The sequence below is a fragment of the Embiotoca jacksoni genome, unplaced genomic scaffold (assembly GCF_022577435.1).
Source record: "Embiotoca jacksoni isolate LCO1_2020_lvr unplaced genomic scaffold, fEmbJac1.0.p SCAF_9, whole genome shotgun sequence".
NCBI lineage: Eukaryota > Metazoa > Chordata > Actinopteri > Embiotocidae > Embiotoca > Embiotoca jacksoni.
This window is the reverse complement of record NW_027185447.1, coordinates 9,724,850-9,751,939: the sequence shown is the minus strand read 5'-3', so window position 1 is coordinate 9,751,939 and position 27,090 is coordinate 9,724,850. Positions and strand designations below refer to the sequence as shown.

The 27,090-nt window shown below is 41.2% G+C and overlaps 1 protein-coding gene across 2 annotated transcripts in view; it reads left to right on the top strand.

Annotated features, from left to right (window-relative positions):
* The first annotated feature begins 7,135 nt into the window (after positions 1–7,135).
* Positions 7,136–27,090, top strand: part of cpne5a (copine Va) — a 71,584-nt gene continuing 51,629 nt past the window's right edge. For both annotated transcript variants that reach the window (XM_069140706.1, XM_069140705.1), the window contains exons 1-5: positions 7,136–7,573; positions 19,388–19,428; positions 20,062–20,108; positions 24,789–24,892; positions 26,000–26,039. In XM_069140706.1, coding sequence (XP_068996807.1) covers positions 7,464–7,573; positions 19,388–19,428; positions 20,062–20,108; positions 24,789–24,892; positions 26,000–26,039 — 342 coding nt within the window. In that variant the 5' untranslated portion in view covers positions 7,136–7,463. The remainder of the gene's footprint in view (positions 7,574–19,387; positions 19,429–20,061; positions 20,109–24,788; positions 24,893–25,999; positions 26,040–27,090) is intronic.

The window sequence follows — 27,090 nt, the reverse complement described above, 5'->3', positions numbered from 1 at the left end:
GAAGACAAACGCACCCCAACGAGCAGCCATCGGATGATAGCAATTAATTCAAGTTTTCTCTTCTGCTCAGGGGGCTGTCTCATGATTAAGAGAGTCCAATGAATATGTATATGATTTGAGCAGAGGGATGGCTGGATCTAGGTCATGCTGCTGGTGGATGATGAGTTGCCTGTGAAGTGAAGCAAGAGAGGGGTGCGGCAACACCATGCTATTCAGAGAAACCCTCAAGAGGCACTCAAATGTGAGGGACCTTAACTTTTCCACATTATGTCTCTAACAAGTTTATGGGCTTTTGGCATTCAGAGGAAGGCAGCTCTTTCAGCCGAGGGGCCCTAAATGACTTCTCTTGGGATCATTTCTCTGTTACAGCTTGGCATTTAAATACAGTCACTGGATGCATTGATTGGTCCGTCTACTCGGTCTGCAAACAGAATGTAAAACAGATATTTCTACAAAGATGGTAAAGTGATGTCATACTGCATGTTACTGGGGCATACAGTTCAACTTTTGATGTGGTTTATAAAATGAATATCTGCAAACCATTCAGAGTCCCTGAAGACAACTGAGTGAGAAATAAAAGGACAAGGATTCAAATGTCATGACCCAGGTATCCCAGTGACCCTTCAGCAGTCTCTAAGGTAAAGTGGGCGTGCGGTGCCCAGCTGAAAATTATGTTTTTCTACTCTGTCCAGGATCCCTTCAACTGAAATCACACAGCTGACAGATTTCGCAGGTTACCGTCCAATCAAACTGCTGTGGCAACATGATCAGCATTACTAACACAACCAGCCCGACAAACTTACTTTGGATATGAAGTGGAAGAGAAAAGCCCTGCCTGCCACACAGGCGATTCTCCCACCTGTCACAGATGCCTAACCAAAAGATCTGTCAGAGGATATGAGAAATGTCCCCAGGATTATTTTCTTTTATTAAACAGTGTGAGCATTTTTTTCCCCTTCCATTTGCAATCACACCCGGGAATTATGAAAGGTTATATGATTGCTGCATGCATGACAGCTCTCAATAAAGCCAGCGATTTTTTTCAGTTTGTTTTTCTGTTTGAGGGAAAATGATTCAACTGAAATTACCCTGTTATGTTTGCAGCATTTCAAAGCAAAACCGTAGAGAGCCAAACCTGTGATCCCAAGCTTTTCAAAGCACGCTTACATAACTGCAACGATACCTGAGAATGGCACCACAAAAGAATTGTATCTGTGAATTCTGCAGCAGGTTCCAGAAAGGAAACATGGTTGAGGTGATGGTCTGAAATATCTCAACTGCACTCTATAATAAGGAATGATTCTACTTTATAGGACTGTGAATCTCTGTTTCAAAACAATGAACTCCCTGACAGGGAAGTGGCAGAGCTTCACCACAGTAAAACAAGGATGTTTCCTGTCACCGCCACTGAAAAAACCCTCGACCGGGTGTTTTACTGATGGTGGCGGTGTGACTGCCGACATCACATCTCTTGGTGCTCAATCAATTTAACGAATGAGTCTCTGCCGATGCACACAAGCATCCATATCATGCATAAACACACATAGAGAAGCCCTGTCCTGTGATGCCCTCTGTAGTGGACACATCTCGCCTTTTCATTGACATAAAGAAGATGAATGAGTCACAATCTCAGTCTTCCTCTCTGCATGCACAACACACCTCACATCAGTGCAGCTCATTTGGACAGTGCAGTGGAGCAGCAGTAGGACTAAACACAATTTCTCAGTTGAATTCAATTGTTCATTTTTACTGTTATGTGTGACTAGATATCCACACACTACTCCTCTTATTGTGACATCCTTGCACCAGAGGGATTTAATGCTCCCTGTCTTCCGCTTTTTAGCAAAGCCACAGCCCTGACAAAGTGATCGGATCACCTCAAACAGAGAATGCCAAATGTGTTTCCAGCTCATCACAGGGGCAATGTTGATTTATGTGATGGAAAAATGAGAGAAAAGCTATTTTTTTTTAGTCTTGTAGAAAAAGAGTATCCGATCCAGGCTTCATACTAAAAGGTGCGAGGCCAGATGAGAGTCATTTGCAGAGTTTTAGCAGTCAGTACTCAGAAGTTCCTGAGTTACTCAAATTGGTCAATCAACAATTAATTTCTCTTGGTAAACTAAAAGAAAATCTACAAAAAGACAACTAAAGGAGAAGAAAAATACAAATCAACTTTAGATATTTAAACATTGCAGCAAAAGTTGTAAACATTTAAAAAAAAAAAAAGACTTGTAATCAAAGTCAAGACACTGTACAATCAACCAAGAAGACTGTCAATGCACAGAAAAAACAGCAGCAATATATGGAATAAAAATACAAACAGAGATACATGAACACATTGTATATCACAAACAATTTCATACAGGCAAATCTTGGTGATTGCAAGAAAATCCAGTATAAAACTTCTGATCTTGCACTGCTGTTTTCTGATGGCAGGAGGTTACAAATGTGAGTCTTCAGCTGCTGAACTCGCCTCTGCATTATGACACTGTGACTTTTTAGACCATTATTCAACCCAATAACTCTGGAACAGAAAAGGAGAGTATGAACATATTTCACATTAGGTCAGATGATGAATTGATGACTCTATTCTTGAAACTGTGCTGATTATGTAGATCTTCTGCGCTGTTGGGTTGAAGATGTGTGAAGCATCCACGTCTTCGAGCTTCTTTGCAGCAACAGCTATATTTAAAGCATTGTCGGCTGTCAATTGGCTTAACCCTCCAAAATGACCCGCAGCTGTGTTCAACCAAGTTCTATTTTATTTTTATATTTTTTGGGATCATTGGTGACAAGGAGGCTGTGAGGGTTTATTAAAAATAAAAAATATAAAAATAAAATAGAACTTGGTTGAACACAGCTGCGGGTCATTTTGACCCTAGCACAACGGGAGGGTTAATCAGCCAAGCATGTCAACAAATTAAGGATTTCTTCAAAGCCTTCACTACATACAGTTCATGAGTTTGAACAAACATTTGAACTAAAACTGCAGTGGTTAGCTTCAGCATACAACCCCGAGGTGGTAATTGTAGTTTCTGTATGTCATAATATTCAGTGGGAAAAGAGGTATTCAGTTCCTTATATAATTATGATGCTACCACAGTAGAAAAGTCAATACAAAGTAGAAGCCCTCTATTGAAATGTGTGCTTAAAGCTGTATTTATTATCATCTTAATTAATCAAATGACTTTGTGTCATGTGAAAGGGGTCCCTTAATGATAAATCCATGGAGGAGTATCACCCAACGATGCAGATACATGGAGCTTTGAGTTGTTTTTAGCCCATTGTTTTGTGTTATTCACTGTGTGTTTGGGTTTCACCAGCCCTATCATCTGCCCTGTTCAGCAAAACCTCAGGATGAATTCAGCGGACACTTCCTGCTTATTTTGTCTCTGACATTGCTGGACACCAAAGGGTAAAATGAAGAGTGAATATTGAACTTTCATTTGGCAAGTGGCGAGAAGCACAAACCCTGATTGAATGTTAATGTCGTGCTGAGTCTGTGAAAGTATGCAACAGTTTGCCAAAATGTCAAGCACATAAACTTCATATACAGACGATATACTTCTGGAGATACAGCAGCAGGAATTATGCGCTAGTTTGTTAAATAACCAATGTCCAAATGAAGAATATGATGAGAATATGAACATGTAAAAGAGTAATTTATTTATTTAGGTAAACGCAGCACCAAACAAGCAAGAGATTATAGAGAAGTAGCTCACTATCAGACTGCGCCATCATTAGTGATTCCTGGTCAACATGAAGCATGAGGATGTACTGGAGATTTGATAATTAAGTCACATTTATTTCATGAAGCAGAGACATGTATCTTTTACTTTATGTTTTTTTTCCCCTACTGGAGCAGCTATAACAGCACAAATCATAAAAGACTTCTGTTAAAAAAATAAATAAAAAAAAAGTAGGTTTCTTAGATTATGGCATTTATTTGAGTGGCAAATGATGACAATATTCTTTTTAACAGAAACAGAGGTTTGACCAGGCCACGCCTACTGTGTGACTACACTTCAAACTCATCTTCTGTTACTAAAATTGGATTTCTATGGGTTTCTCTTTCCATAGACAGACAGATAGATAGATAGACACTCAGCGGTCAAATCAAGATTACGTAGAAGATCTGTTTTTTTTTAAACTGGTCAAAATGGCGGCCAGTGAAGCTACTGCTGCAAACACCGCACTCCATGAATGCGGTCACGCCCACACAAATGTATTTTTTTTCTCCAACAAGTACTGCTATGCTGTTGTAGGACAGAAGCCATCACTATGTTTATCTTTCTACCTGACTAGCTTGTTGCCTATTAGCTGACTGGCTGCCTATTTAATATAGTTTATTTGTAGTGGCTGGTAAGGTGATTTTTTTTAAATATTTTTTTTTTAGTAGGGTGACAAGTAGCTAAAGTAAGTCACGTTTACCACATTGTGCAGCACTTATTATCATACAGGTCAGCAGACTGTTGTAGTAAACTAGTATAAGATAATTTTCTGTAAAACTTCAACTTCCTTTTATGCCTTCTGTATTTAGTTTGGAGTTTGGAAAGTGGCATTCAAATAAATTATATTTGTTTAGTCCAAATACTAAAGACCTGTAATCTGCATAGTCTACTGTGGTTGTCTATTTTCTACGTTATGATAGATATATCTAACTTTTAGAGTAATGATGGAAAGAAAAAGATGGTCTCTTCTTGTTTGCATTGTGGCTCCGGAAAGTTTCTTGTCAAGCAGGCTCAGAAAGGTTTCTTTTGTTTTACTCTTATTTGCAAGTGACTGCTGGAAAGTTCCTTTTGTTTTACTTTCCGCATCTAATTGACGAGTCCCCTGTGTCCTTATCTTGTGACCTGCAACCAACTCAGTATTACCATACGAAAGCAGATACAAAGGAAGTGGGGGTGACTGTCAACTGTTTTGTCACACTGTATAAAAGCTGCCCTACGGAGGAGTGACGTTGAGCAATGCTGGGCATCCTTCTTTGAGTGTTTGCTCCTTCTTGCAAGAATAAATGTCCGATATGTTTGATTTTGAATACAGCCTCTGAGTAATTTTTCTAACACTAACCATCAGCATTGTTAATGAGTCCTACTTTGTCCCACATTGACTTACTCTTTGCCCCTCTTTTTTTTAAAAATTTTTAAATTTTTTTTTTTTATTTCACTTTATTAATCCCCGAGGGGAAATTTCTTCACTACAGCAGGGGGGCTCTCAGGGGGGAGCTGCTGCAGCAGGCTGCCACTAGCGCGGCGCCAGGTAACCTGACCTGAGGTGCATGTTTTTGGATGATGGGAGGAAGCCGGAGAACCCGGAGAGAACCCACGCAAGCACAGGGAGAACATGCAAACTCCGCACTGTTGGGATCTGGTCACCTGCAGGTGATCGAATACTGCTGGTCCTGGTGATTGACTGCTAATTTGAAATATTAGACACGCAGTTGTGTATTTTGATAAACCAATAGGCCTGTGTTGTATGTTATTTTAAATGTTGTACCTTCTGTGAAAGGTAAAAGCTGTCAGATAAATCTCGTGGTGTTCAATGTTCAATATTAATCTCTGTGCTGTCATTAGTATAACGTTACACAAAATTAAAAAAAATAAATAACGTGCACAAAACAGAAATACTCAGATATAGGGCTTGAATTATTTGGTAACTTTTAACCGCTGTTGTTATTGATGCATAGGTTTCTGCAGTGTCACTGGGGTTTGTGCTTTTACATCTGGCATCCCCCTTGTTGCTAATGCTGAGGTCTTCTGCGGCTCTAGAGAGAGAAGTAGGTGTGGGAGGTACCACTGCGCACGCACGCACACACACACACACACACACACACATACACACACACACACACACACACACACACTCACTCCCCTCCGAGTGGGTTCTTGCAGCCGTAATTACACTATACTGCTATAGGAAGGGTGGTGGTTGCAGGTGGAAACAGAGGAGAGCATCTCAGCAGACGATAAGGAACAGTGCACTGAAGGGAGCTCAAAATCAGCCAACCAAAGGCCACTGCGGGGCCTAATTACAGCTTGAACACGACAAATGATAAATCTGTGCTCGGTGTCCAAAATATGCAGCAGTGATCGCCCAATCAGCCCGAGTCTGACTCCCAAGTGCGTAAGCGCAGCTACAGTAGTGCATTACCACTGCGCACAGATCCCTCACAGTGCTTCCTGCTCAGACATTGGAGAGGGATGGATAGCCTGTAGCAGGACCACATACAGATTCTATGGCCACATGAGTATTTATGTGTGAACTATGGAATATATGCAGGCGTTTCAGTGTGAAGCATATATGGAGTGTCATTATTACATGTCACAAATTGAGGTAGAGATCTGTGTTTGTGCAAAAACAGATGATGTAGGTTATTTTTATGTAGTGATTTCTTTAAGATTCATGCAGTGTTTTTTCTTTTCTTTCTTGGAGATTTCTTGTTAGTTGGTCACCGCCACACGCACTCACACTCACACAACCATAGCAATTTACTTTTGAGTTATTCTTTTGACAGGTTGATTTCTTCCACATTTCTCCAGGTTGTTCAATCAGGGAAACGATGAAACAGAAATGAAGCTCCCCTGGAAGATGAATATACGGTGTAGGTGAGGGGGAGAAAAACTGTCTCTTTTTATTTTATTGGCAAGATATATGAGAAACGAGGCTGTGACTGAAACTGCAGGAGTTTGAGGAGCTGTCCAGATGCTGAAAGAGCACCATGCAGCCTCTTGGTTAATAATAAGGGCTTGTGGCTCTGAAAGAACTGATGTAATTTTAACACTATAGGCAAAAATAAACTGTTCTGTAGTATGTGACCCAAAGGCTCCTTTTGAACATTTTACTTTGGCATTAATTGGAGGATTTATTTCAACGACACATCCCTGCATATTTCTCAACAGAAAGAAACGAAATGTGCACTAGTTGTTTCAATTGAGTCAAAAAGATTCCACCTATGTTCGTTCATCTTTTCTATAACAGGAGAGACAAACAATCCGAGTCTATTCAAGCCCCTCGGTTCCTATTTATTTTCTGTTTGAGGCTCCTAAAACCAATTTGGACCAAAATAACGATCCGTCCGCCATAGATCAATAGCTTGAATCTGCAACGAGTGTCAGTCGCAGCTCCGCATGTGGGGGGAAAGCAGGGGGGTGGAGTTCACAGCTTTGACTTTTCAAAGCTCCTCTGGCAGAATAGCTCATTTTTTTTGGCCGGGAAACAGCGGAGTTGGCGTTGATACGTCCTGGCGGAAAACCCCACTTCAGTCAAACCAGTCGCCTCACTACTGCAGCCTCCAATCAAACTTTCCATGCTGTTACTCGTCCAGCGGGCAGCACTTAGGAGCTTTGTCTGGACCGTGTTCGCCGCTGCTCGCTCGTCCGCTGCGCTCCGGCTCTCCACCCTCGGCTGTCCAGGCTCACAGGGACTCACGCAGCCAGAGGAGCTGACCTGGGTCTCCCGCACGCATGGAAGGGGACGTTATGGACAAAGTGGAGGCAACGCCGCCGGTCTGTGACTTCGACCCCATCAGTGCGAGCATCCCGGCCACCAAAGTGGAGATCACCGTGTCCTGCAGGTGAGCGCACTCCGGTGCTGATGCTGCTGTGTCTTAAGTCAGGGTTTGGGAAGCTCCTCGCGTTTTGGTGACATTTTTTTGCGAGAAGCACTTACACTGGACATTGTTTGTAAAGACTACCGTGCATATAACATTTTAATTCTTTAAACGTCATTTATGGATAAAAAAAAAAAAGAATAACATTTTAAAGAAGAAAAAAACTTTACAAAAGCTATAAAATCCTCGACCATCCGTAGACCCACAGGCATACTAGATGTCACTAGAAAAATGTAAATTAACCATTCATGCAACGCCTTATTGGCCATGCTACAATGTCTAGAATTCCCCCCAATCGCGTGAGTGCGAGAAACAACGCAAGACGAAATGCGGCCATCCCTAAACTTTAACACTTATTGTGAAGTTTTGCATTTTTACTGTCTATTTACATAAATCCTAACCTCCGTCAGGTTGATCACTGCGCTGTGTCTGTGTTGGTGTTGTGCGCTGCGCATCAAGTCGTGTGCCACAGGAGATATCGACGGTCGCAGAGTTTATTGGCGTGCCCGAGAGATTCCCCCCTGAGGCGGCGTGTCATGTGTGGAGCTGTGCGACTGCTTTTGTCAGGCTCCGTAAACGAGACTAGTTAAGCACTAAACATTTCCTCCCATCAGCTTTCAGCCGGATCCCACGAAGATGCAGTTGAAGGCTTGTGGGAGAAAATACCACGGAGATGACAGAAGCCTCGCTCGGATAGGGTGGGGCTGCGCTGGTTGCAGGTGGAGAGACTCCGTATACAGTTTGGCGCCGTCACATATCGTGGCTTTTAAGTCGACAAGGACAGGATGTGCAATTTTAATGAATGTTCCTGTGTAAATGTCTGTTTCCATGGGCTCTCCAGATGTGCGTCATTTTGCCCAGATCCACAGTGTTAGCTCTGTGTACCTCCTGGGTGCAGTGCAATAAGCATGTAAATGAAGTAAGTAAAGCTACAGGGGAGAGATTTATCATCCAGACACTCTGCTGCCATGGCTTTCTTCTCTTAGCTGTATTATTCACTCAGTTGTCTGGAAGGGAAATTGACTGATTGTCTATCTTGATAAAAACACTGCTTTTTAGGTTTTTCTTAAAGGCTTTGAAATTGAAAGTTTTTTCACAAGCCTAACAAAGCTGTTGCCATGCAGATGACCTTATAACCCATTATGGATATTGATTAATGAGTTGCATTTCAAAACAAGTCAGTTAACCTTTAGGTGGTGGACAGGTGGGAGGATGATGCAGCTTTGTGGAGGGATTTTTGTTTAAGGAAGATGAGCTGCATCAAATCCCTTTGCATATTGCTGGCTGTTTATGTATCAAGAAACATTCTCATGTCTATAAAATATAGTAAGAGTGTGTGTGTAAGGCTGACACCGAGTATGCAGTCTAGGCTTTGTGGGTGTGTTAGAGCAGCTGGACTTGAGTTGTTTCCCTCTTGGTACACACTATTGTTTTTTTTTCCCCTCAGACCATAATACTTTAAACTGGGATCTGTGTTGATGCCCTCAGGATCTGTCATCCTGCAGCTCCCTTGTTTGTCATTCATTTCTCTGCAAACAAAGACTCGCCCCTGCATACAGTTTGGTAGAAAAGAAAAACCCATTCCTGCTTTCACTGGGCCTTGAGACATTGAAACAACGCTACAGTTTGACCTGTGATGACTGCTTCTAAGATCAAGAACTGAACAGCTCAGAATTTGAACACATGAAATACACAGCCATGCGTGTAGCTATTCCTTACGCTTATCAGGAAGTGTATATTTGGGCTATCCACTATTAAGCACGCTGAAACATTGGGTGCTATGTGGTGGAGAGGCACAGGCTCCACAACTCTGTGTAATTGATTTACTAAGCCTGAAAGCTCCGAGATTGCAGCACACATGGAATTGAACTGCGCCGTGCAGCCCTGCAGGCATTCTCATAACCCTCTGCCAATATTGCAGCAAGCCCCCCTGACAAACTGGAGGGACTGAAGCAGACAGCCGCTTATCAAAACAAATGCATATCACTGTGATAGCACATTGTTCCCCGTCTATGGCTCTGATTGGTTTCGCTCACAGGTCAGCCACTGAGCCGTACCCCGAGCATCTGCTTCGAAACTCCAGCTCAGCGATAAGATGGCTCTTCAAATTCAAGTGGCCTCTTTTCCTACATCAATTTTCGTTACAGAACACATACCAGTGAATACAGATCAGTGGGTTATGGCCAGTGGTCCCCCCTTGTGTTTTTACAAGGCTGACCCTCCCTCTTATGTGACAGTAATGAATGTGTTCATTAGTTAATATTTAAGCAGCTTCTATGAATGTTTCATAAGTTGTCTATGTAGTTTGCTGCATCATGCTTTAATTATGAGCAAAGTAGTGTTCTAAATGTGGATTCTGCTGGCTTGTTGAATGTGCCCTTTTTCTGTATCACAGCTTACCAGACCGTCTCAGAGTTCCCATGTACAATGACTTTAGGGGAACTGGGGCTTTAGCGCTCTGGTTCCACAGTAAAGCACACTTTTAAAAATGAATGTTGGAAAAAATGTGCACACTGGCAAAAACCGCAGAGCCCCTAAAGGGTTGACACGCAAAGTTTCATTTAAAGAAGCCATTTTTCTCCCTATTTTTCTATGGCTGGTCACAGTACAAATCTGTGTACAGAGTTTTAGTAATGATTTGTAAATGTAGTGTTTACTGAATCTGCCTGTGACCAGAATGAGGGAGGGGAATGATGCTGATAAGCTTGACAACCCTGACAAAGGTTTACAATCCTTATCAGGATGGTGGCGAGGAGGAGAAAAAAAATCTTTCCTCTGAAAGATCACTTCCTCGAATCTCATTTTTTTAGATAGTTACCATCCAGGGGAGAGCGACACAGAAAGAAAACAACCGAATTAGTTGATTTATTAAAAAAAAAAAAAAAAAAAAAAAAAAAAAAAAAAAAAAAAAATGCCTCAGGACATTGTATTATTGTGAGAACATGATATATGATTTAGTCCAACAAAACCACCAAGCACAAGGATACAGCTTGAATATTTATTTCACTTCCATTCAGCAAAAGGGGGGATATAATAGACATTTTATGGTCCTCTCTTGCGTGTCAAAACATCACCAGTTATGCTGTTAAAAGTGAAATCGGCTGACAAAGCCACCCTCTCTTCCCCTGTGCTCAGCCTCTCATCTGGCAGCTTGAACATCAGACTTTATCAGCCCCCATCGCCCATTTTATCGCAATGAAGACGCTGCATCTTGTCTGTCCCCTCTGTGTTCTCTGTTTTTTTTTTTTTTTTTTAAACTGGCTTTAACCATTCATTTGCTGTGATAGATTGGTCACAGCAGCATTGCATCCGATCAATGCATTCCATAGCTGGGGGTGATCTAACTCAACCATGCCACTCAGCTCTTGAGGGATTCATTACCTGGTGAAACGCACAGGAGGTCACATTACTGCCAGCATCCTGAGACAAATACGTGTGGGAGAGGTTCCCGGGTGCACAAAGCCACTGATTGCGGTTCCCTGGGGTCAATCTGAAAACTTGTGGCATGTTTCTTGATCGGGTATCTTCCTGAGGCAATCATTGCAGCGAAGGGGGAGGCCTAATGAAATCATCAGGACGATTAGGATGTGTGGCGTTGCTGCTCGATCTGTCAAAAACAATTGCTTGAGCAGAGCAATTGGGATTCAAGCTGTGCAACCAACCTATTGTTTATTTGAATGTGCTGTTATGGCTTGTACCTCTGCTGTTGTTGTGGTGTTAATTGCTGTTGCTCTCATTCAGTCTCTACTACCCATTCAGTCAAACCCTGTGACCTGTTTTCTCTGGTTGAAACATTTTTCTGTTTTGCCCTGACAGGCTGCAAGTTTCAACTGAACTAGTTTTGCTTTGTGCAAGAATATAAAATATTAATAATGGATCTCTCTGAGTATGAGAGAAATTTCCGTTTGCAGTGTTTTACCATGTTTTCTTTTCATATTGCGTTCTGGGTAGAGACAGACCTGGGGCGACCTCACAGCTTTTATCTCAGAGGATGACTTGTGTTTGTGAACGATCTGTCGCATCTGTTTTGGGGATCAAGGCTGAGAGACACCAGGGTGCCAAAAGGAGGCAGATTTTTTTGTTGTTGTTGTTTTTTTTCCAATTTTGGGGATGTTGAGATTGCAGCAGGCGAGTCTCACAGCCCGATGAAGCGGATAATTATGTATGAACCCCTGACACAGTGAAAATGAGTTTGGATCCCAGACACGTGGCTAGTGGTGGTGTCAGTGTTATTAATATATTCTAATTCGGCATGTATGTCAGCAGAGGGGGATCCCATGGAAGCACAGTTGTGGTGGCATGCCAGAGGTTTATAACACTGCATGTTGCTTGTGTCATGTGAAAGTGTTGATTGGAATGACAGGAAAAGTCAAGAGTGTGGTGTAGCAATAAGAGTTCAAAGCTGTCCCTTGTGGCTCAGAAATATCAAGCTGCTTTTGTCACTATTTTCAGAAAAACTTAAGGGTCAGCAGAGTATGTTAGTAGATTAGATTTGATGTGTCGGGGGATATTTGACCTAACATCACAGCTTGTCTAGGAAATGTGAGAGCTGGTGGCAGATGTGTGACGGGTGGCTCTGTGAGGATCTCATCACACCCTGTTGCATACGCTAAAGGTCTTTCACTTGTTGACAGTCATATCCAAAGGGCTGAAAAAGCTACTCATTGTCAGGTTATTGTCATTTCTGTAGATCCATCTGAGGTTTTTGTTTTTTTTCCCTGTAAGATATACCAAAGTTGACACGTTGTACCACAAGGAACATTTCTGCCCGAGTGTGTGCTTTTGCTACAAATCTGTGTACGGACGATTTCCCGACAAACACAATCAGTTTTCTCTGTAGGGAAATGGATTACCAGTCCAAATATGCGTATTTTACAAGATGAAGATACCAAACTGAAATGATTGTAAGCTACTGTAGAAGCTGTCAGTGTAATTAGAAATTATTTAAAAAAAAAAAAAAAAGTTTTTTTGATAGATGCTTAAAATGGAACATGCAAGGTGGTGATTTTTACATGGAAAAGTCCAAGTACATGCTTGAAGTGGTTTGAGTCATGAGAACAGAGCTGTTTGTTCGCCTGATTGTGATTATTTGAGTTGACTGCAATTATTTGACTTGATTGTTGAAATTGTTTCCATCATCTTTCTTAACTATTTTCACGTTATGTTCCACCGTTTAAGGTTTGACGTCAGCTCTTTCAGTGATGTAATATTGTTGTGCCCTCATCTAATGCTGTGGTTTAATGTCACATGAATGAAGAATTAGCGCCACCAGCTGTTTATCTTGAGGCCATTAACCTATAATATTGAGCATTCAGACTTTAACATCATGGATTTGGTGTAAAATCAAACACCACAGCTCTGCTGTCATCACATTTCAAATTTAATTTCAAAATAGAGAGCCTAGTAACTGTGAGGAAGTGATCTGTTGGATTTGCAGCAAAAAGGGGCAATTGAAGTAAAATGAACAGAAAAAGACAATTACATTGTGAATTGAACTTCTTTGTATGACAATTAATTGTCAAACACAATTTTATGATCATAACAGCCCTCGTTACTCGTTGAATAAAAAAGTTATAAAAATAGATTAAATGTATTTTTTATTTTTATTTTTTATTTTTTATTCAATGTCATGGTGGCAGATAGAAAATGTCTATAACAAAGTAACAAAAAGCTGACATCAAAACTGCTGAATATGGAGCTCTCATAAAATTTCTATTCACCTAGCCTTGAATACCTTGAATTCTGTTATGGGCCATTGCTCACATCTCTGAGTTGTTCTGTGATTTAAATAGATCTGGTGTTGTGCTTACTGAGAAGCAACTGACCAATAAGAGTTTAGTTGGTCTGAAGAAAGCCAGGTATGCTATGTTTTAAGAACGGGGACATTATTCTTTCATAGCCAGCTCGCTGCATCTACATTTATGAAAAAGAGTGTCATTAAAAACAGCAACAAAGCGTGAATGAGATTGATGAAGCTCTCCACGTTGTTTAAAGTGACTTTTAAATCAACATATTTGATAAATGTAAAAAGAGTTGATCTCCATGAACCGCTACTGTAGCTTTTATCTTGTGAAATTTGATTAAAGAGAAATTCAGTCTAATAATCGTACTATTTCTAGGGAAACCACATTGGATATTTGTTTCCAGCCCAGTCAATTAATGTGCGTGTTTGAGCGAGTAGGTGTGTGTCATAAGGTGGTCTTAACTCTCAATATCTAGCGTTCATTAGTTCATGCTCATTATGGTTTATCACTGCCTGCTTCCTGTGTGTTTGTTTTTTTCACCACCTATCGGGACTCAACAGTGGTCCACCACCAATTACACAGCTTCGTTTTTCTATTTCCACACTATATGGGACCCTCAGAGATCTCATCCTTCACTAGCATCAATTAATGAGCCAACCCTTTTGCATGCTTTGTTATCGTGATCACTGTTGAGGTTGACCCTGCTCTCTCCACTCCACTCTAGACCGAATCCAGGCGGAGTTTCTTTACTCGGTCGCTGTTTAATGATCAGTTGCAACCATTTCAAAGCCGGAGGAGCTTAGGAATGCTTTACTCTGCCTGATTCGGTTCCTGGTGTACAATTGTCAAGTGCGTCACGTGGCCAGTTTGGGAAGTACATAGGTAGTGTGTCTGGAAAGATGCTTGCAGCTTGGGTTTCTATCAGATGGAACAGAGAGATGAAGTGAAATTGGAGTGAATTCACAGTAGACTAAGTGCAAAGTGTCCTGCCAGAGTTATAACAGCCATATTGTATCGGTGTCGGGATTTCCCTCTGCTCCTCACAAAAAAAAAAAAAAAAAGAAGCTTTCTTTGCACAAACCTCAAGCTGTCACAGCAGTGATACTATTCCCAGGTTGAACATTAGTTACACACCAAAAGCCAGTCCAAAACAGGGAACCATAGCGTATATGTGTTTTCATTTGTTATACAAGCAGAAGAGCAGGTTTATGACTGAGATTCTGTCACTGCCCGCGGGATGGCTGCCCAGTGAGTGCTGTGCTGCAGGTATCGTCGACCTGGACAGATCCCAGGTTGAAACTGAATAATTAAACACATGGAGGAGGAGAAGACACCTGGTGCCATCACTGTGATAGTCAGCAGATGGGTCTGTCACGAATAAAAAGGACCGGGTTGGGCTTCATATATTCGAGGGGAGTTTTTTGAGATCCAGAAAAAAAACACATTACTCTGTATTATCATCTGTCACTAGACACAAATCATTTCCAGTAATGAAACACAGCTGTACATCAGATTGCCTCAGTTGCTTCAAATGATTTGTTTTTATTTCAGAGGAGGTGCTCCTTGCAGGCTTGTATTGTATGAACGTCCATGCACAGAACATGTTTTGAGTGACAAAAATTCCCCCAAGGAAAGCTGAATATTTCAGTCTAAATAATGGGATTCCTGTTATTTGTAAAGCGTCGGCGAACCTCTGCAGCAGCATAGACGTCCCATGTTCGGTTCTCTGACCTTTTGACCCTTAAGAGCTGCTTAAGGGTGTATTAGACAAAAGGTAGACCTAATGACCCTGTGATGCGTGAGTGGAAAGATTATGTCTTTCCTCAGTGAAAGAAGAGAGGGCCATAGGCCGTGACAGAGTAGACTTGAAAATTCAAACCATCTTTCACTTTTGCCTCGCAGCCATCTCCATTGTCTCTAATGTAATATAGAGTCTTTTTATTTCTTTTACCCTGTCAGAAACTTGACTTTCAAGCGTGCATTTCTCATTTCCTTTTAAGAACCAATGAAGCTGCAGTTCCTCTGCCAGCCAGACTCACGACTATTTAAAACCACTTTCCACTGAATTAGATGCTATTACTTCAAGGTGCCAAATTATGATTTCGACAACTCTTAGAAAGTGCTGGATAATAAGGCTCTCTTGGTGCAGGAATTAATTCCTACATTTCTTAGTTTAATGATCAGGCCCATGGATCTGAGAGCTGCTAAAATATCTCCAGGGTGCAACCAAGAGGGAGTGCGTGTTCTTATTATATCGTTCAGATTAGAGTTCAGCAGCTGGCCGGGCTGTAGAGGTCAAACCTCCTTCACACTTGATCTGTAGTGTTTTAGTCCAACTAAATTATTTTTTTATGCATTTATACTGCCAGAGATTGTGTCGATTTGTCTTAAGAACACATGCATCAGTTACTTAAAGGGTGCATAACCAATAACTATGAGGTTAATTCACTGCTGAATAAACAATCATTACTTTGTTAAGGATGATTAGGCCGAGAAACAAAGCTATTAAAATTGTATTTATTTTTCCGTCAAGTTGAATAGAACTTTAGCTTTTTGTTCTTTTGTTCTACATTTAAGAATGCACTCCAGACTCTTACTTCACAAGCAATATGATTATAAATGCTCAATTGAAAAGAGAAGCTTCTTGGACTCAGAGTTTTAATGAAGGTGGTGAGATCAAGAGGAATAGAAATGATGTTTGCCATTTTTGTTGACATATTTCAAAGCGGGTGGTCATAGTGACCACAAAAGTGCTATGAAACGAGCCTGATGCATGAAATGTGATGTGAATGAAAAGTAGCTGTATCTAATTACTTTTGTCCTACTTTCAATAAACTTGATCTTCATCTACCAACTTTTTCCACATCAGCGTTCAGGATAATGATCTTGTCTTATCCCGCTGAGATTTGTAGACGGAAGGAGTTAACTTTTGAAATAGGCAGCATTACTTCAGTGAAAGCAGACGGATTATCTGAGCTGTTAATACCCACCCTGCGGCGCTGGTGTGTGTGCACTCTGGCCATGTCCACAGTAAGACAGTGAATTAATTTGTATTGGTGTATGAATCTGAATAATACTAATTTCTTCTTGGAATAAAAATGTTCTTGGAGAACAAATTGTGCTCTGCATTAACACGGTGCACATGTTAAAACCGGATGTCATGTTGTTACTGCATTCTTTTTTTCATCTAGTGACACACTCTCTTCTTAGATGGGATCAGGTGATGGACAAGCTAATTGTTGGAGGGTAATGAATGCCAGATATATTATACAGAAACAGGTGGACACAAAGAGGCAGTTAGTCATGGATGGCTTTGTTATCCACAATGATAATTACACTGACAAATTTCCAACTGGTAGTCAGGTCAGCCCGAGGCTATAACCAAACGAAGCTGCACCCCCCCCCCCCCCACCCCCACCCACCCCCACCCACCCACACCCCCACACACACACACACACACACACACACACACACACACACACACACACACACACACACACACATTTCCCTGTGACATAAGATTTTGTGTCCAGGAATGAATGCAGAATTAAATACACATGAATGATATCCTGTTGCTTGGATGCAGTCCTGAACTCTCATCTATATTCATTGAAATCCTGCTGTCCCCTAAAGGGATGAAGTTTATTCCACACTGTGTTCAAGTTATTTACGCTGTTCACAATCAGGAACCAGAAATAAGACATATTTATGTGCTTTTACATTATACTGCTATGCTAATAAGATCATTGAAAGAAGCAGGAAAATGTCTCATCTAAAATGTTAAATGACATGATTGATCTCTTATATTTTAAAGGTCTATTTAGATCTTGTGCAGTTCCAGGAGGAAATATTAAAGGGTATGGCTCGAACTCAGAAATTCCCTCCAGCCCCCAAAAAACACTCTGAAAGAGGCTAGAGTTAAATATGGCATGAATAATATTAAAGTTGATTGCACCTCTTATTTTGAATAAGTCAATAAGCCAATCAGAGCGTCTGGCTTCCTGAAAATGCGTTGGGTGATCATCAGCATTAAGGAACTGAATAACCTTTTTTACATGGAGAAAGGGTGAGTGTTTGAATAATTTAGCTTGTGGGAAATGCAGATGCGCAATAGAAGACCTGTTTCTTTGAAACTGAATGGTAACTGGTCTGAGTGACTGTGACCTACTTGGACATAGAACTGTACAAATACTGTTATCAGACTGAGACGAACATCATGAGCTCATGGTGCATTCGTTGACCTCCACTGACACTGAATGAGATTTGGCTAGTGCCTGCATACTGATGGACCTGTTCAATGTATTGATGCCACGATGTTGCTTAGAATGGTGAAATGAATCTCCGTATGTGGTGGAGCTGGTTGATTTTTGCCCTGTGGACAGAGTCACCAGAGCAAAGAGCGACATTCGTCTCATTTTCTCTGTTAACCTGCTCATCTGCAAAAGAGCTGATAACTTGTCAGCCCTTCCTTTGTGTTGTCAGGGACTTAAGAGAAATTCTAAATGTTTTGACCTGATGAGTTAGGGCTGCAAATATTTTGTGTTATTTTCATTACTGTTTAATCTGCTAATTATTTTGTTTTTTAAAATGGCAGTCAAAAATGCCCCAGAGCTTTCACACAGCTGAAGGTTAATTCAAAATGCAAGTATATTGACTTTATTTTCAGATAAGACAAAAGAAAAACAGGAAATCACATTTGAGAGGCTGTGACCTGAGTGTTTTCTATTTTGGCTTTAAAAAAATACTTTCTTTTTTGTTAGTTAATTGTTGCAAATCTACTTTTGAGTCCTTTCCTGTATGTAGTGACAGGCACACATAATTGTCTCAAATAATTCACTGACATAGCTTTTTGAAACTTTGTAATTTGTATCAGCAAGGCAAGACAAACAGTAATTTCTGAATACGTGTCATTGTATTGTATTGTCTTAATTGTATTACCATTGCTTCTTTGGTAAAGGTTGTATTCAGGAAAATGCATCTCGCGTTATATAACCGACCGTTTTGACTGTCACCATTACTCCAAAGTTCCTTCACAGCCTGATGCTGTTTTTGAGGTTTATTAAAATATTGTCCCCCCTTTTCTGTAGCGGCAGTCAAAATAGCATCTAACAAGACAGGGTCAAAACCTGGCGTACGCCTGGGTCGTGCATGAAAAGCTAGAATGCTTTTAATTTGAAACGAGGGCTATTATTTTGAAATGGATACTGGAACTTGTGTCAATTAGCCGACCGGTGGTGTAATTATATCAGTCAGTCAGTGACAGACATTCGTCAGCCATAGGGAAAGCCTCGTTGTTGCAGTCCAGCCAAAACCTTTGTGAATCAGACCTTAAATCACAATTGATAAACCTCAATAGGTAGCAGTCCTATAAGGATGCAGCAGCAAGTGACTATATGTCACTTATGAAGCGTTCATTTGTTTCCGCTGGTTAGTCAGAAATTTGAAATAGGCTGCTGAGTGTTTTTGGTCCGGTTTACTTGTCTTCTTTTCTTTGACTTATCCAACTTAATTCCTTTTCGAGAATGCTTCATTTTCCGATCGACATTTTTGTTCCTTTGTCCTGAAGTACTACATTTCCATAAATGAAACAAATCTGGCGTGTGCCTCACATGATTGTCCATCTTTCAAGTGTTTTTTTTTTTTTTAATCCATGCAGGACTCATGTTTGTGTTGCCTTGGCAAATATAAGCACTCTCAAAACAGCTTGTGTGCCCATGTTTTCACTGGCATCTTCGCCTCTGTGTCCTCTTCGTCCTTTCACCGAGCTTTAATGTGCTTACTGTGCTGCTCACTTGTAAATTAAATCTCAAGGGCAGTAGAGTTTATGTGGTCGTGAATTACCTCACAATTAGCATCTAGCTCTTTGCATATGGTATGTTGTGATTAAACTGCACGAGAGGAAGAATTTACATATCTGTACAAAATAAAATGGATTTTCACAACTGCCACACTCTCTCGGGAAATTTAATTGACTATCAAACACATGCTGCACCTGAAAGAGATTTTGAGGTGTCAATGTTTTCTTCTCTTACAGGAATCTTTTGGATCGAGACACTTTCTCCAAATCTGACCCATGTAAGTTCTCAGCTTTTACAATGATAATTGCAGCTTAGTTTTTTCTCCATGATTTTTCTTACCTACTTGGTTCATCGATGCTTTTCGTTTTCCGAAGCTTTACTTTTTACTTTTGCTGAGGTCAACTTTGATTCAGTTTACTCTGCAATTTCAAAGTGTTCCTTCAATATCTGCATATCATTTGCACAGTAATGTGACAACCTTTCTTCACTGAGAGCTAAAGTACCTCAATGCATGTATAAACGGCAGCCTTTGAATACAAATGGTTATTTTTTTTGGTGAGATGCATGGGGAAACGCCAAAAAGGCATTTTCTCTGATATTCCCTGCAGGATAGAGAATGGAGGAGACATTTACCATAATAGGGAGGAGGTTCAAGCCCTTTGTGTAAAGAAGCTACTGGGAAAATGTGTTCTTTGCAGGCGGACATCATACTCAGAATCATCAAGCTGAGCACTTCATTATGCTGTCATTGCGTGGCAGGATAATTAATGATGAGTGATGGCAGAAAAATAAAAAAACAAACTACACTTGAAGAAGCAGGATGCTTGATGGAGAATGTTTGGTGACGGTGTATTCCTCTGCTTCCACTTTCTGTCTCTCTTTACCTCCACCCCACCCACTCACTTCTCAGTGGTCGTGTTATACACCCAGGGCGTGGAGTGCAAACAATGGAGAGAGGTAAGAGATCTCCAACGTTTTTCTGTCAACACAACTCAAGTCAGCCCATCTCTTCTCCGCTCTGTGTTTACAACCCCCCTTCCTTCCCTCTTCTCTCTCTCTCTCTCTCTCTCTCTCTCTCTCTCTCTCTCGGTAAATGGTGTGAGTGCCAATCATTTGCAATTGATTGACCCTGTGACCACTGGTGCGCTGGTCAGCACTGCGTTAGCTGTGACTGATTGTCTGATTAAGGTGGCAGCTACATGTATTGATAAAGATTTGCCTCTGCATTAGAGTCCCCTCTGGCAGTTGGCCACTGGGCCTTAATTAGACCAGAGTTGCAAATAAAGTAGCAGAGGTTGCAGCAAGACAGAGGGTCTCTCCGGGATTATTACTTGTCCTTTTAATCTCAGTGGATGGACATGCACAGAAATAGCAATTTTAATTACATCAAAATTCTTCCTATTTTTGGGTCCAAAGCAACTCAACTGTTATTTATTAGAATCAGTGCTCTATGGTTTAAACTGCAAGACCTCTAAATGTTTTTCTTCTGCTGTCACGCAGAAACAATGTTTGATTGAATAGTGCAATGCTTATCGACTCCACAGAGACTTTGGTGGTGTTGGTGCACAGTAGTGTGACATGCCACATTTAAGGGGGAGTGTGAAACACTTGACGCCTCGATACAAAGTGAAGGTTTCAGTTATAATCAATGTTTCGGTCGGTGTGGGCTCCCAAAAAGGGACGGTAGTTTACATCTGAGGTTTTTTTTACACTGTGACCCAAGAACTATTTGGACGGTTAAACCGTTCACAAATATCCAGCAGTTTAATGAGGCTATTTTGTATGATTTTCGATAAACTGGTATTTCTTTTATAGGAAAACCTTTTTAGTACAACTCAAAACAAATATTTTCTGCTAAAATAAATCATTCAGGATTATGAAAAAATTATGATAACCCTCTAATTTGGACCATCATTAATGTGATCATCTCTACTGTGGTCACACTGCTGGCCTCCTCCGGGTGAACTAAAACATTTTGGCTTGTCATTGTACGGAAAGCTCTGGTGTTTTGGGGAGGACCTTTATTTGTGCATCTTTGTTCACTGTCATGGTTTACCGGGACACTTAATGGAACTGAGCCATCATTAATACACTTGTGCTTTTCCTTACAATGACCAGTCAAAATGTTATGAAAAGGTCTCTTGCCTTTAAACTGTGCATCCACTACATATTAACTTGGACCTGGTTCGTTAAAAGAAAGTGACAGACACATGTGAAGCAAGCTCAAAGAAAAGGTCAAGCTTTGTTTTTCTGCACAAAGAAGGCCACAATATTCATCAGATATGCAGATGACTCAACACATCCTCCACAGATGGGTATGTTGTTAAAAAAAGATTTGTCAAAATGGAGGACCTGTGACTGAGAACAGGAGGAACACAGGCAGACCCAGAAAGATCAGCAGGGGTTTTTACTACATTATGGGAGTAAAATCAAGACAAACATGGAATAAATTGCAGCAGGGATCACCTCAGAGACCCACAAGAATTACCAGATAGTTCTCACTTCAAAGACTATTTCAAATAGGAGGAAGAGAACAGGGGGAGAGGGATGTGTGGAGGAAACCATTCATAAGCCAAGATAATGATCTAAAGCACACCACCCGCCTGTAGAAAGAATATTTTCAGCTGTATGTATGAATACGCTTCCAGAGCCCTGACCTAAATCACACAGAGCACCCATGGGTGCCATGCAGAAAAAAACATTTCAGTGTGTTGATGCTTTTTGCTGGCTGAAACATGGAGGAAACCTTCTCCGCAGCTGCTACGGAAACTGGTGAGTCAATGCCCAGACCTTGTCAAACAGTTCTGCAAACTAAAGGACGGCAAACTGATATTAAAACATTTCACTTGACAAGTGTGCTTGCATTTGTAATGCAATGAAATTCATAGATTTTTAAGGGATGGATTTTGATGGGCTGTCTTGACCATTGGAAATCAAAAGTGCTGTGGTGGCAGAATAAAAGGCCGCCTGTCATAGGGGTGGGGATTGATGGGCATGTTACTGGTTAAAAAGCAGTCCAAATGTTCAGGCAATCTCTCCAGGGAGACATTGATAGTGTTGGGTTCTGACAAAAATGGGGTAGAAAGGCGCTACAACGCCGGGCTCCACACAGCCGGTTAATCACAGCACGAAATGGGTGTGAATGTCAGATCATCGGTTTTTGAAAAACACCGATAACGAGTGACACAAACACCCAAAATCCAACATTAGAAAGGTGTTAGTGATGTTGGAGTCTGACAGTTGCCAACCACTGCACACACAGTTCAGACAGACCATAAATCCTCTATAAGTCTCCAATTAGTTTTTGCAGCCACTGTTGATGAGAGACAATAATTCTCTTCTTTACTGTATATGTTATCGCTTAAGTGAAACCACTGCAACTACAGCCTCAATCTAAACTGTACTGGAGAACTTAAAGGATGAGTTTGACATTACAGCTTTCTTGCTGAGTGTTATATGAGAAGGTCAATACCGCTCTCACTGGAACCTCTAAAACACCATTATTAACATGCTTTGAAATAACAAGTAGCAGTTTCAATGTGCTAGAATCAGGTTTATTTCTTGGCTTGGAGCTGTAACTTCTGGCTTTCCGTGACTCCAGATACTCCAGAGTGTTTCTCATCTAACTGTCCGCAAAAAACTTAACAAGCTTATAGTCTGAGAAATCAAATTGTTGCTTTAAGCTTCAACTTTAAAAGATATATTTTTGCACAGCAAATAATACTTGAGCCTGATGGCTAATATTTTCTCTCTCATGTATTTCGAGGGTCTTCTGTCCTTGGCTTACAGAAAATCTTCAGTATAATGGTAGCAACACAGTCTTTAATTTTCTTAAGCCAGAAAGGAGTTTTACTGATTAACATGTAAATGTTGAGACGGGCATCAAGTGCAGTGTTCAGGCGAGAAGAGCCTCCTACACCTGTCACCTCCGGTTACAGGGCCACACCTCGAGATTACAAACTGTGGGTGCAGCCTGAGTGTCTCTCCTTGAAAGAGATACGGGCTTTCCGTGTTTTCACTGCACATGACTGCTGGTTTTGTAGGCTGCGCAGTATTGATAACGCTAAATGCCTCTTTTGCCCATCTGTCAAGTAATGTGTTTTTGTTCTCGGGGAGTAGATACAGTTGGTTGGAGCACCTATCACTGTGCTACCAACTGCCTGTAATCCAATTACTTTACTATGGAAGAGACTCCACCATCAGCTGCTAGTCGTTCCCATTCCTCATCGCCAGAGAAAGACAAATGTTCCAGATTTGTTGTGTTTTGATTCCAGTTTCCTCAGATCCTCAAGGGACCCATGTCCCTATGACAAATTTTTGTCAGCATCTGTGGTCAGTATATAAAAGCGTAGCGGCAGCCCTTAATCTTCAACTCTCTCGTCTGTACTCCTATTGCATGGCAGGTTTTCCGCTGTCTGCTACTTTCATTTAACGGAGCAGCTGACTCAATAGAACCTCCCCAAATTCAAGCAAAGCCTGGCTTTTCTCTTCCAATCAAACTCTTCAGGCAATAATCTTTTTACCAAAATGAGTTTTCTAGCTTACAATTTATTCTAGTTAAGGTTATAGGAGAGGAAAGAATTGCACACTGCCTGGGCCCAGATATCCCTGTTTTTTTTTTTCTTTTTCTGTTGACAGGTAATTGTAGTCCTTTGCAACCTTGGCTTCACAGGTTGGCCGTATACTTGCCAGGGCAGGGATAATGTGCGGAGTGGGAGATCTGTTATTTCCTCGGGTGGCTGTTCGCCGTTCTGGTGCTGATTCTTCTTCCTTTGTTAAGTTTGGCCTGGGACCAAAGTGAATCTGCTATCGCCCTCCTGCTGCCACATTCAGCTGCTGTCATTGAAATAGGCTCGATGCTTAGTGGGGATTTCACCTCCTTTGCGTCTGCTGGAACGGAGCTCTCACACTTTCTGATAGGAAAAGCAAGAGAGCAGTTCGTGCCACACAATAGTTAAACTTTAATACACTTAGACACACTTTTATGCTTGATGCCAGGTTACACTTAAGCAAACCCACTCTCTGATTGTCATACGTTGCACACAGTCCAGCTTGACTGCCTTTGCATTAGCATTGGCGTCCATCCGCTAAAAGTATCCTGCTGCTGCAGCGTTACTTGTGTGCTACCCTGTTAGGCCTCACTTTTGGGATTTTTTTTTTTACCTCCACTGGATGTAATCACAAAAGTGTGAGCCTGTAATCCTGCTGTTTCATCTCCTCATTAAGCCTTAACACTGTTATTATTAATTCACTGTGTCAGTTTATGGTAACACTTTTTACTGGGGATGTTTTATTTATGCAGCTCAACATCAGTTCTCTGACTTTGAATTATTCATTTTGGATACTGTGTGTGTGTGTGTGTGTGTGTGTGTGTGTGTGTGTGTGTGTGTGTGTGTGTGTGTGTGTGTGTCTGTGTGTGCGTCTGTCTGTTGATTTGTCAGCACATCACCTCATCAGAAGTTCTTCCTCTGTAACACTGATGGAGTTGTTTTTTGGTGCCTATGCTTACATTTCTTCCTTAATGCCAATAGACCAGTAGACGCAATACCTTAGTTGACTGCGTTGTGTGTCGTCTCAAAGATCTGTGCCCACATCGTCCTTTTCTTTTTCCTCTCTTCTCTCTTGGTTCTGATCTAGTTTGGGAGAACAGAGGTGATAGACAACACACTAAACCCAGACTTTATCAGAAAGTACATCCTGGACTACTTCTTTGAGGAGAAGCAGAACCTGCGCTTTGACGTGTGAGTTATTCCATTTGAGCTGGTTCTCTGAGGACACACACAGAAGTGTGTGTGTGTGTGTGTGTGTGTGTGTGTGTGTGTGTGTGTGTGTGTGTTTCACATGTGCCACCCTCTTTCTAACCCAATCCTCCAATTCCTTCTACCACAAGCTTAACATCTTCTCCTCCATCTAGCTCTTCGTCCCTTTTCCTGTCTCTCATTTTCTCTCCCTGAATCACTCCTTTTCTCTTCCTTGTCTCCAGCTCGGCTCTCTCCTGAGGAATTTTTCATTGGCGCCGTATCTCAGTAGTCATTCATTGAGGGGAGATTGGTATAAGGGTGATAAATATTTCATATGAAGTTTTATCCTTAATCTTTCCGCTGCTAATCAAAGCAAATGTCTGAAACCAGAAGTCCCATAGAAGACCCCTGTCCTCCCTTTGTCCTGCCTTTCTCTTTTTGAAAAGGCCAGACTATTGAGAGGGTCAAGAAGGTGCAGCTTCATTTTGAGGTCCCCTGGAACAGAGTCAGTATTATTTTCTCCGCCCCCTCCCACCTTCTTCAAGGAGAGGAGATATGCTTCCAAAGATCTATAGCCTTCAAGCATGAAATCTCCGGTGGACTTCCAGGATGTATCCCGGACTGAGCTGGAAGTCTCTGAGGATTTTTAGACACTTAATGAATTCATTAAGTATCATGATGTAACAGTGGAACAGGAAAGAAGGGAGTGCATCCCCTCACAATTAGTGCTACTCATTTACATCTCTCTTTTTATCACAGAGGTGGGAGCCAGGGGGTGTACTCAGGTTTAATTACTTTTACAGTAAGTTTGACTGGCAGATGCTTGAAACTTTCTCTTCATTGGTAGATCGTTTCAGTATAGTCCCCCTGCTCCAGTATAGAAATTACAATCATAAACTATAGAATGACTTCCTTAATTAACTGTCACATTATTGCTTTCACTTTTTTTTAAAATCCTGGGCGTCCCCCAATGACCCAGGTGTGTGATTGACAGGCGAAAAATGTCCGCACTGCAGCTGGTACCCTTTATTAAAGTCAGCAGCAATTTGTAACGTCCGCTGTTGTGTTGCCCACATCCTAACCTCTGTGGTCTCTTTGCGATTTCAGGTATGATGTTGATTCTAAAAGTCCAGATCTGGCAAAGCATGTAAGTGAAGAACTTTTTTATGGGTCAGGAGCTCAACTTTATATTCAACATGTGAATTATCAATGCATGTCTGATATTTAGGTTCTATGCAAATCAAAGTTTGTCACATAAACGCTCAAATATATTTTGAAATGATGAGTGAAATGTCGCTCATCTGCTGAAATCGTATTTATTTTCCCGTACCTTCCACCTTCCTCTAAAATGAGTTATTTTATTCCTCCAGGGCAATAATAATCGAAATTTCATTTGCATCTGTCATACACTCATTACCACTTCTTTAAATGAGAAATTAAGCATTGCATATCATTATCAAAGCTCATCAACACATTTCCCTGTGTGCTATGCAGATCTCTTTGCAGTATTTTGGGGGCACAGTGGTGCAGTGGTTAGCATTGTTGCCTCACAGCAAGACGGTTCCATGTTCAAATCTGGTCCTGGGCCTTTCTGTGCAGAGTTTGCATGTTCTCCCTGTGCTTGCGTGGGTTCTCTCCAGGTGCCCCAGCTTCCTCCCACCATCCAAAAACATACACCTCCCCAGCTCCACATGCCCAAGTGTCCTTGAGCAAGACACTGAACCCTAAATTGCTCCCGATGGTGTACCATCGGTATGTTGTAAGTCGCTTTGGATAAAAGTGGCAGCTAAATGAAATGTAATATTTTCCAAGACGGCTTAGTTTTTTAAAAATAATATAGATTTTAAAATGACAGCTTTGTCTAAAAGGAGTCGTTTTAAAAAAAAAATTATTTATCGTAGAGCATACATGCAGGGAACAGCTCATTAAAGTGAATGTGTGCTGGTGTCATCTTTTATGCTGAAAGCTTTGATGAATAAAGTCATACAATACAGACACCCGGCAATATATTTGCAGCACTTGGTTTGCATAGGGCTGAAGTTTTCATCATCAAATGTGCTTCTGTCACGTGATGCTTTGATTGTTGTATTTTTTGCATTGTGCTCCATACTGTGGACGCAGATTGTACCCTGTGTGATACCCCTTCTGTCTTTGTCTCATTCTTTCTCTTGCGCTCTTTCGCTTTTCCTCTTCTCTCC